This window comes from Triticum urartu, chromosome 7A, assembly GCF_056163025.1.
Source record: "Triticum urartu cultivar PI428250 chromosome 7A, HENAU_Tu73, whole genome shotgun sequence".
Taxonomy (NCBI): Eukaryota; Viridiplantae; Streptophyta; class Magnoliopsida; order Poales; family Poaceae; genus Triticum; species Triticum urartu.
In genome coordinates, this window is record NC_141879.1 from 628,673,219 (window position 1) to 628,684,791 (window position 11,573).

The 11,573-nt window shown below is 51.1% G+C and overlaps 2 protein-coding genes across 2 annotated transcripts; one reads left to right on the forward strand and one right to left on the reverse strand.

The window, feature by feature from the left end:
• Positions 1-7,106: 7,106 nt before the first annotated feature.
• LOC125522774 (uncharacterized) lies at positions 7,107-8,021 on the forward strand. Its single transcript, XM_048687807.2, has one exon. It carries the CDS (start codon positions 7,225-7,227, stop codon positions 7,840-7,842), a length of 618 nt encoding a protein of 205 aa, XP_048543764.1. The 5' UTR covers positions 7,107-7,224; the 3' UTR covers positions 7,843-8,021.
• Positions 8,022-8,745: 724 nt separating this feature from the next.
• Positions 8,746-11,497, reverse strand: LOC125522772 (polyol transporter 5). The gene is given in 4 exon segments (XM_048687805.2): positions 8,746-10,036; positions 10,039-10,093; positions 10,192-10,538; positions 10,619-11,497. Coding segments are annotated over 4 exon segments (1,398 nt in total). The 5' UTR covers positions 10,749-11,497; the 3' UTR covers positions 8,746-9,170.
• Positions 11,498-11,573: the final 76 nt, after the last annotated feature.

An 11,573-nucleotide genomic window follows, 5' to 3' on the forward strand; every position in this document is an offset into this window, starting at 1 on the left:
CATGTACACAAGAAAAATTTATGCTACACGATCACACCTAGAAATACTATGCCGATGAGGAGTAGCGATCAAACCCGCCACCTAACATAGCAGCGGAAGCAAAATAAGTTGGTGTAGCGTGAAAACTCCCGCAATTAGGTTATACCTCCCAGCTGTGATAATTTTTTCGAGACGATCCATTGATCTAGTGTTGAAGTAGACAACCCCTCCAAGGTATCATGTTCCATATATAGTAGTAATCCGCCATTACTCTGACGTCCAGAAAGAAGAGCTCCGGGGAAATTAGAGTGATAAAGCCTAGAAACGTTTCCATCTAATTAGCAGTCTAATCTTGTTAGACCAAAAAGAGCGGGATTAGAGCTCGTCTGATTAGAAGTCTAAAGTTCTAGACAAATTCGATTGGTATTAGAGTGTAGCTATGTGGAGTAGATCCCCTTGCGATTTGGTGTGTCTCAAGGGGGGTCTCTCCCCACGTATATATAGATCGGAAAGGGCGAAGGGGCAACCCGACCCCTTTCATCCATCTTTGGGGGGGGGGGGGGGGGGGGTGAAGGCGCTACCTTTTCGGCCTTTAGGCCAACTTGGGCATGTCTTTTAGGGTTGGCCCAAGAAGGACGTCTCTCCCATAAAATATTTTGTTTTCAGACATGTTATACCTTTTGCAGAATACCCTAAACCCTCCCGGAGCCAATGGGAATACTCACGGATTAATTCGGAACAATTTTGGTGCTTATTTTCTCAGGCTTTAGTTCTTGTCTTAATTATTACCCATTAAGCACTTGAAGACACAAGGAGGGAGGTCCAAACCGAGCATATGGTACATTGTCGTGGCGGTCATTGTCGAATTGACAAGAATCAGCCGCTGCGCATGAGGAGGTTGTCCTTCCAGGTTGGGATGTGGTTGGTGACGTAATCTATGAGGGGTTTTGCAGTTCCGTGCAGGGCATCACCGCAACTGCCAAAGGGAGATCAAGGTATTTAATCAGGAATTCTCGCCATGGACTGACGAGCTTCGCGAGATCCAAGCTCGGGTAATGAATCGGCGAGAGTTAACTCTTGGCCAAATTGCAACGTAGGCATGAGGCATCCCCGAAGCATGTCAGGAGCTCCATCGTCACAGTCACCTCATCTAGTGCAGGCCGAGGGAACAGGAACATTACAATGCAAGGTGTTATTGCACAAAAAGAAAAGTGTAATCGAAACAAGTGCAAAACTAGAAGAGTAACATGAAAATGGTGACTGAAAGTTCTGAAAAAGTGACCCAAACTTACACAAGTATTTTAAGTCACAAAAGTAACTGAAACTTCACAGAACAAAATGAGTTAAACACATTTGCACACACACAAAAAAGGCTGAAAAAACAAAATAGCTCCTGCATTTTAGTACTATTTATAAATTTAGGAGTGTCTAGTTAATACAAGTCCATGCTGCTTTAAATTCATCAATCAATCATCATCTACAACATGGTGAATCAATGCTGATTTTCACAGCTCTCTCATTGCATTTGTATGATAGTTATATTCAATTGGGTGAAGGCACTTATCCACCCTCTCCCTCATCCCCTAGCTAATAAGTAATCGACACTTCTAGTGCTACAATGTCCATAAGAAGAAGAAAGTGTTCTGTGTTGCTAGTTGTGCTTGTGCAAGCATGGGGAAGATATCCGTGGAAATTGGTGCGAGGTTTGACATGTTGAGACACAAGAATACATGGGAGTAGGAGGTAGCAGGAAACTTAATGTGTGCCCAAAAAGAAAGAAGTGTCGCAAAAATGAAGGATTTTGGGAAGCAATTAGATTTTGAGCTGCAAGCACTGGAGCTGCAGGTGGACGAACTGTGAACTGCATGAACTGCAAGTATGTAGTTGTTTGACCCCTATTTTGAGGATGTTTGAGTATGCCACAGGATCGTATTTGCAAATGCTATGAAGCTGGAGGTTTGAGGATGTTTCAGGACGTTTCGATGACTAGTGTGTGCAATGGGTTTACTAGGCGTGCTTGGACTCGCATCCCTTCATTTTTGTCTGTTGTAATCTCAGTACATTATATCTCTGTTGTGATTTTTAATGAAAAGAGGATTAGCCTAGTTTAAAAAGGAAATGTTATTCAGCAAGAGCTTATTGGCCCCCAGGAGCGTCCTCCTCGTGACTCACCTATTTTGATCCCTACAATGAGGTCGTCTGAGTATGTAAGACCTACTGTGCTTATAGCTTCTTTACTTTGGTTAGAAGCTCACAACACAAGCAATAAATAGTTCATAGTTGTATTAAGGTCATCTATAGGATCTGTCTTGGATCGGATAACATTGTGTTATTTTGAATTTGGGGTGGCCGGTAGAAATAAGTTTAGATGGGGAAGAATTTTTTTGTCTTTGAATTTTCTATGTATGGTCAGTTGTGTGTGTAACTAATACAATTAATTACTTTTTAATCAGCTATATTGGAGACTAACTGGAATAAGCATTGCTGGCATAGGCGGTTTAGCATTGAAACCGCCCTCAACAGTCCTTATCGCATGCAAATGTAAACGCACAACCGTAGCCCTTATCCACGAATCACAGCTACCGGATCTGCCACAGGGTGGCAGGTACGGGGCGTGGCTTCCTATGTCCACCATTAACCGATGGAGGGAGTGGCGGAGGGTGAGCTCCTTCTCATCCACCACTGCCAGGAGCTCCTGCTTAACATTGTCGGATTCCCCCGACCCCTCCGGCAATGGCGGTCGAAGTAGTCCATGAAAACGATGGCTAGTGGGCGTATCGAGACTGGAGTTTGGGGTGAAGCGGCGATGAGAGGATAGAATGAGGAAAGGGAGGACCGAAGGGAATTTATGTTGGATTTGGGATGGACTTGAGTGTCAAGGCGACGTATCGGACATGTCTAGATAGCCTCATTTCTTCCCCATATATGATCTGGGTTAGGAGTTGGATAGTCCAGACATTTGACAAAACTCTGAGAGTCATCTTCGAAAGACTCAGAGGGCATTTTTGTGTCCCAACATGTCTGGACTATTCCCCTGGACATATGGAGAAGAAATAGGCTTCGCCCTTGGACATTGCCCAGGCGGGTTGCGCTGCTCGGGGCCTAATGGCCTCATACGTTGTAATATTGCACTCATGCCCCGCCTCCTGCACTCCCACAGAACACCATTGGACACCATCTCCTAGCACCACCACTTGAGGACGGAAGGATAGATTCTGGATGGACAATGCTACACCTAGGGAATAATAGGTGGAATACATGTCAAAATCTACAGGCTGATGTGCCTTTACCTGATTGAAAATAGGGTGCATAAGAGGCCCACCCTAAAATTCGGGGGAGGGGGTAGCATTTTTTTATCCCGCAGATATCAGCTAGATTCAAACAGATTTGAGTTTCTTCTTCTTCTTCTTCTTCTTCTTCTTTGTCACGATTCCCTGCTTCCTATCTGATGATACAAGGAATTCTGGAAGAAATTGGTGGATGTCAATTGGGATGGTTGGATGCTTGGTGTGCATTCAATAATACCCATGAATACCATGAATACATGGAAATCTGGTTAAGCACATTGCTTCATTTGCTTTCATTTTTGGTCAGAACATTGACACCTTAGAATGTATGGCCCTTAGTTCAGCAAATGGTTTACTTTATGTAGGGCCATCAAGGCTCAAGAACTGAAAAATCATAGTCTATAGTGGTTAATAAAAACAAGGGTGTGGCTAGATCTCAGTCAAGTGACATAACGTATAAAAAGAAAGAAAGAAATAATTTATTTTTTTGCACAAATCTTCATGTAAGAAGTCGCAAATATAGCTTCGACTGAGATAGTCTCAGTCGACTGAGATTTAACAATCCCATAAAAGAAAATATAAGTACCAGCCCGATAGGTGTCTCTTTTATTCGAGCTTCAACGAGGTTGTGATTCTGGCCAATGGTTTTCTCTATCGAAAAACATTTGGCATACGTCCGTTTGTAATTATATTTTTTTGAAATGGATCTGTTTGTCATTGATCTCATGAAAGGGATTGGTAAGACGCCGACATCTGAATTATGTTCTACCCTCTTCATTTCTTTTCACGTTGTACACACCTCAGCTGTCACACAGGTATTTGCTTTTCCTTTCTTTCTTCACTACGTGCAAAAATACAATCCCGTTCAACTTCATTTATCTTAGTGAATCATCCCATGCAACTTCTTTTATCCCGTGCAGAACATCTCAGGCTTGCAAGTTGCATAGACGCTGTTGTGTGTGGATCTCTTGGTAGCATGCGTATGGGTTAGAAGGTGAGACTTTATCTTGTACGGCGTTTGGTATAGAATGTAATAATGTAGTTGGATGTATCCTTAGGGCATCTTCAATGCTAACCCCTAAAATGGACATGGGATCCGCCTGCTCCCTCCGTCCCTCCGGCCACCTCCAAAACTGTACCAGTGCCTCCACCGCCACACCGCACCAGTGCCTCGTGCAAGTCGCCCGCCACCGCCACCGAGCGGAAGATGCAGCCGCGCCGCGAGCCAAGGAGCAAGATGGGTTTCCTTGGCATTTGGCTGCAGCAGTCCGGCTGCTACGCCGCCGAGCTGACGTGCGACAGGGAGCAACATTGTCTCTAGATGTTCAACATGGTGGAGCTCGCTACATGTGCTTTCGACGTTGCGTGTTGGAGGCTTGGCCGGCTGAAGTGCAAGATGAATTTTCTTGAAGTTGAATCCTGAAAGGTGGCGGAGTTATCAATCCAGATGTGAACATCATGCCCCGAAAGGAGAAGAGGGAAACTCGTATCGTCCTGGATTAGCTCAACACCTTTGAGAGTGATGAGGCGGCCATGGCGAGGTTCGTTGTGGAGTATGAGGTTCTTTGCACATTGCAAAAAGGCGAAAGAGCAGGAAGACGAGGGTGGCACCTCAAGGGCGATCAAGGAGGACAACACGGATGATGACATTGATTTGGTTGACCTTTCGCGCGCTAGTGATGAGGATGACGAGTAGTTATCTATAGTGTTTGTAGTGTGTCTGTAGGAATCAATCATCCTATGTTTAAGTTTACATGTTTAAAACTTTGAATGTTTGGATGTTTGGATTGAAGTATGCAATGATCAAGTTTAAGTTTGCATGTTAACTTTGTATGTTTGGATGTTTGAATTAATGTATGCAATGATCAAGTTTTAGTTGGCATGTTTTAGGTGCTCTATTTAAATCATCCGTTAGAGTAGTGGTGCCCTATAACTGCTTTTGAGAGCATCTACAGCCGGGCGCCTCAAACTCGGCTCATACACCCAGGCGGGCCGCCCGGTCACGGTTCGGCCGCAAAATTTTGACCCAGACAGGCACCTCAAACGATCCTCAAATGCCCGGGCTGACCGGCACACCTCATATCCAGCCCAAATATGGATCGGATATGGGGGCGCCCGGCAAGCCCACCACGTTGGACCCGGCCCACGCTGGCCCACCCGACCCCACATATATTTCTCCACGTCTGCTAGCCGGATCAAACCCTAGCCACTTCACTTCAGTCCCCTTCACTCCCCTCCACCACCCAAACTCGTCTCTGGCATGTCGGGCAACGATCCGAGTCCTTCACCTCTAGATCAGTTGACCCCGAGCTCATCCCACGTGGACCCGAGGAGGAGATGGCCGTCAGGCTTGCGCTCCACCATCCCCGGGAGGAGCCTGTGCCCGGCAGCGCTCGGACTCCTTCGGTCGGGAATCCATTGTGTCTGTCTAAATGGTGCATGGATCCGACGCTAGGGCAGCCGCCGTCGCTGCCTCATCGGAGGCGGTGCGGTCCGTCTGGTGTCCGAGTGCGGTGGCGGACGCATAACCCCTCCATTGGCGCACTGAGGCCATGGACCCACCGTGGGCGTCGTCCGACGCAAACATCGTGCGTCGTTCCAGGCGTGCGCGACAGCGGACATGGGGCGTGGCGGTTGCGCTCGCTGTGGTGGACGTCGGCGAGGCAGAGTCGCATTCTCCGGTGCCCCGTACAGTACACCAGTCCGGGCGCCACAACCGCGTTGTGGTGGATGTGGCCGACACGTCCCAGGACAGATCCATCATCAATCTGACATCCACCGGCACCCAAAGGGTTCTGGGCTCCGACGAGGAAGATTAGGGCATGGGAGACAACGACGCATTGAGTCCCGTGAGCCGGCTCGTGTTCCATGCCCTAATCTACCTTGCCGGCGGCCGGACCAAGACTCTGAGGGGTGCAGCCGGCCATTGGACATGGCCACGGCGGAGCCGGACGAGCGGGGAGCGGCACCGGACGAAGCTCCGCTCAAAGATCGCTGCGTTGCATGTAATAATATGGATTTGAGGTATCCGGATGTGGGATGCATTTTTTGAGGCGTGACTGGTCACTGTCCGCGGATGCGTCCGGACGCGTCCACATGCGTTTGAGAGGTCGGATCTGCCAAGTCTGGCTGTAGATGCTTTGAGTGCCCTATTTTACACGATGCAAAAATCGAAAAGATTCTATTTTTAGGGGCATATATTTTTTATCAATATCACTCGGGTTCAACTCCTAAACTTGACACATATGCTTGTATTTTTTTCTGAATTTACTTTCAGACTTTATAACGTTGGTGGAAGAGGAATATCCCTCGAGGTGCTCATACGGTGTACGTGCGTGCGTGCGTAACGTGCGTTCATTTGTTGGAGTCTAAACTGTTGCCACAAACCTTGGCCGACAGGGCCAATATGGACTCGTCCGCAGCCGGCGCGTCATGATTTTGACGGGCACGCCCCTTCTACGGCTGATCGCGACTGTACGTACTCGTGGTAGCACCGTCCAACGCGCTAACTCATTCACTGCATCTTATTTCTGCGGTACCACGGACACGTAACGTGCGCGTATGGCATGCATGAATTTGGACCGCCCTAAGTATTCGATCAGTGCACTACTACTAGCTAGCTTAATGTGATGTTTCCCCAACGCTTTGTCTTTTCCCGCTAATTAACTTGGTCTACTAGTGGAGCAACCCATAGGTATACCCACTACGAATTCTTCTACGTCATCAGTGCAGTGACAGATATGTTTCTTTTTCTTAGCCAGCAAGGAAATATCTCATTATTTAATTAAGACAGCCAGAAAAATATCTGATTTTTGTCTATATATACTTGGCCGGGCGGCTAGACCAATAGATAGTATCCTTTCCTTGCTCCAGAGCCCAGGCAATAGAGGCATCCAGTGCACCTGAACCACTAGCTACCTAGCTAGCTACATCGGCAAGTCGGCAGAGCTCGTGATCAATGGGGGTCAAGCTCACGCTCCCGCCGGCGGCACTGATCTCCCAGGTGGCCAAGCTGAGCTCCCTCCTCGCCCTCCTCCTCCTCGCGCTGCTGCTGCCCGTCTTCCTCAGGGTCGCCTACGGCTACCTCCTCTTCAACGGCATCGTCCTCGCGCTCGGCATCCAGGCCTTCGTCGGCGGCGGCGGCGCTTCCATCGCCGACGACAAAGACCGGCAAGGGTCTCCGAGTGCCGGTCAGGCCGTCGAGGCCTCGCCGTTCCAGAGGGCTGGAGCTGAATCAGTCCGTCCCGACGACCGGACGGCGGTTGCGGGTGATCGTGTCGTGGTGCCTGCCTTTGTGGTGACTAATATCATCGAGCTGAAGACGAAGACCAAGGAGGTGGTGCTGAAGGTGCTCAAGAAGTGCCCGTCGACGGCGAGCATCTTCTTCCTCAGCTCGCTGAACGGCGGCCAGCAAGCCGGCGGAGAGGAAAAGGCACGCCAGGAGGAGGAGGAGGAGGAGGAAGATTGTGAAGTCGACATGGACGGGGACGTGAAGATGAGTCGGGAGGAGCTGTTTGCCAACACGGAGAGGTTCATCGGCAACTTCCGCAGGGAGCTCAGCATGCAGAGACAGTAGCACTACTCCAAGCTAGCATAGATATTTTGGCTTAGCTTTTTCTTATTATTTTTCTTTAGTTCGTTGCGTCATGTTATATAGGAGTATGTGTAGGGGGACACGTCCTTAGTCCACGCGTCTGTAACCCTGTTCATAGGCTTTGGATCTTCGGTGACTTTAGGTCTTCAAAATTGACATGATCTCAACTGTTACTAGCACCCACGATGACGTAGATGGAGCGCCAGCCGAGGTGCACCGGCAGGCCGGCCAAGGCGGCGTAGTTAGCTGGACGTGTTGCCGAGAAGGATATGCCGACGCTGATAAATATCCGGCCAAAGTATAATACTATCCAGAATTCCAGAGACGTTAAAACTCCAGCACAAGTCAAATCGAGTCATGTCCATGAAACCCGCCACAGACGTACGTGGAGCAACGACGACGGCACGCTGCGCGGGGGCGGCGGTGGGATCTTGGCGTTGTAGACCGGCACGACGACGAGCGAACACCATGCCGATGCCAAAAGCGTGCAGCCACAAGGGCCTCGACTACGTGTTGGTATAGAGCAGTGTGTTTAGTTTAGGTTTTTGAAATTAACATCATCTTCCTTTCAAATAAAACAGAAATTACATCATCTTTACTATTATTAGGTAATCCCCAACGTGGACCCTCTAACCATCCGCAACCATTTGATCCGGACGTGTTCTACCATCCAACACGGTCATGTATCGGTCTGCTCCGCGGTCCGGACGTCATTTTCTTGCAAACCAAAAGGCAAAGGGAGCTTTGCAGGTGTCCAAACCGTTGTCACGCACACATCTGATTATCTTGGACCATACAAACCGTACCCTCACATGTGCTCTTTCCCTTCCAAAGCAGTCAGTTACCACTCGACATGAGTGATGAGCTATCTCAAAAACAATGAAATTGACATGATCTCAACTCTTACTAGCCTCTCAATTATGTCGGGCAATCTTCAAAGAAAGTGAATGCTGATGGCAAAGCCAACATGTGACACAATTGTTATTAGTCGTTGTTTCTTCACACTCTAGAAGCACCCCCGATGACGTGCATGGAGCACCAGCCGAGGTGCACCGGCAGGCCGGCCAAGGTGGCCGAGAAGGATGCCGACGGTTGATAAATATCCGGCAAAAGTATAATACTATCAAGAGACGTTTAAACTCCACAAGTCAAATCGAGTCCTGGCCACGAAACCCGGCATGGACGGCGGTGGGATCTTGGCGTTGTAGACCGGCGCGACGATTACGGCGAACCCCATGCGGATGCAGGTGACAAATCGTGGCTGTCTGCGCCAATATTTTCAGCTCTCAAGGAGTGAGTGGACACGTCCGTCATTTGGCGAAGAGGGCCTCCATATCCTCCAAGCTCCGGCCCCTCGTCTCCGGCAGCCGCAGGTGCACGAACACGCACGCCGTCGCCGCCACGCCGGCATAAAGGAAGAAGCACCCAGGCATCGTTATCCACCCGGCGAGGGATATGAACGACATGCTCACCGCCCCGCACGTCAGCCGGTTGACCGCCATGCCGAGGCCCGCGCCCTGCGCGCGCAGCCGCAGCGGCATGATCTCCGCGGCGTACGTGGACGCGAGCGGCCCGAACCCGACGGAGAACGCCGCCACGAACGCCATCACGGACGCCACGGACGCGGCTGCGCTTGCCGACGATGTCTCGCGGACGCAGAGCGTGAGCGCCAGAGCGGTGAAGGACACCGCGACGCCGCCGGCGCTGGCCAGCAGGAGCGGGCGCCGGCCTACGCGGTCGACCAGGAGCATGGCCACGAAGATGAAGCACGTCTTGACGACCCCGACGGCCACGGTGGCGCCTAGTATGGAGCTAGTCGCGGACATGCCGGCCTTGTTAAACACCAGCGGGCTGTACAGAACGACGGCGTCGATGCCGGACGCCTCCTGGAAGAAGTGCAGCCCGACAACGCATATGAGGATTCGCCTGACTGTCGCCGACGGCCGGACGATCAGCTCCTGCCACACGGAGCCAGCAGCCTGCGGCGCATCAAAGGCCCGCTTTATGTCCTCGAGGCGGACGTCGGCCTCCTCGGCGGTGTCGGAGGTGCGCCAGAGCACCGCGCGCGCCTCGGCGTGGCGTCCGCGCATGGCGAGCCATCGAGGCGACTCCGGCATGGCGAGCACCCCCACGGCTAGGAGCACGGGCGGGAGCACCCCGATGGCGTACATGATGCGCCGGCCAAGGCGTAGTTGGACGTGTAGCCGAGAAGGATGCCGACGTTGATAAAAATCTGGCCAATGCATAATACCAAGAAGAACAGATTAAGCTCCTTCATCACCAGTCAAATCGAACCCTGTTCCTGTCCATGAGACGCCGGCACATACGTACGTCGAGCAGCGACGAGAGCACGCCACGCGTGGACGGCGGCGAGATCTCGGCGTTGTAGACCGGCGCGACGACGAGGGTGAGCCCCATGCCGATGCTGGTGACGAAGCGCGCAGCCATGAGCGCCGCGTAGCCGCCGCCAAGGGACATGGCGAGCGCGCCGGCCGTGAGGAAGGCGTTGGCGACCACAAGCGTGACGCGGCGGCCCAGGAGGTCGGCCGTCCAGCCGGAGAAGAGGATGGACGCGAGCATGAACACGTTCATGGACCCCGCGAGCAGCTCGACCTGCGTGTCGGTGAGGCCCAGGTCCTCGCGGATGAAGAGCTCCGCGCCGCTCATCAAGGCGAGATCTGCAGTGGAGGCACACGATCACGCGGCAGAGCATCGGTGACGTACAAATTCGAGCCATGGACGACGGCGACTCACGTACTGTAGCCCGTGACGATTGTGGTCATGGAGGCGAGCGTGACGCAGGCGAAGGCGTACATGTTCCGCCGTGGCTTCTCAAGCACGGCGAGCAGCTTCGTGGTGGTGGCTTCGGCGGCTGCATCGTGCGTCATGGCGCCGCCCTGTTTCCTCGCCGGCCCCAGGTTCTGCTTCAGCCACACCTTTTTCCTTAAAGAGATCTACAACTTGGTGCACTTGCAGAAGACGACGAGCAAGCTAGCCGGTGAGATCCATCAGCTACCCCACAGATTTCATTCAGTGTGGCTAGTTTTTATTTGTCTCTTACCTCGTGGAAATGACAGGTGATTGTCACTTTGTTTTTTGATAAACGACAGGTGATTGTCACCCAATTAACGCGAGGCAGACAGACCTGCTTAGATCTTGGTTCTCGACAGAAATAAATCAACCTTTGGATGGCCCGTTGTCCTTTGTTACTTGTTTTATATATAAAACAGTTCAAGGCGAGTAAATTACTCAAAACCATCACATTTGTCCGTTGAGCAGCGACGAGAGCACGCCGCGCGTGGACGGCGGAGCGATCTCGACGTTGTAGGCCGGCGCGGCGACGAGGGTGAAACCCATGCCGATGCTGATGATGAAGCATGCAACCATCAGGCCGGCGTAGCTGCCGCCGAGGGACAAGGCGAGCGCGCCGGCCATAAAGAAGGCGTTGGCTGTCACAAGCGTGGCGCGGCGGCCCAAGAAGTCGGACGTCCAGCCGGAGAAGAGGATGGACACGAGCATGAACACGTTCTTGGACACTTACTAATGGATGCCAATGGATTATTCCTATGTGTACACATCCTTCAAACATATTGCCTAGTTAAGAACTATCTATAAAATGTTGCCCACGGACTTAGTTTCCCACTACCTCCTATTCCAAGTATTCTTTGTCACAAGTGAAGAACATGCATCAATTTCTATGAACATATAAGAGG

Excerpts from the sequence above, each read along its gene's own strand:
- LOC125522774 (XM_048687807.2), top strand. The coding sequence starts at position 7,225 with ATGGGGGTCAAGCTCACGCTCCCGCCGGCGGCACTGATCTCCCAGGTG.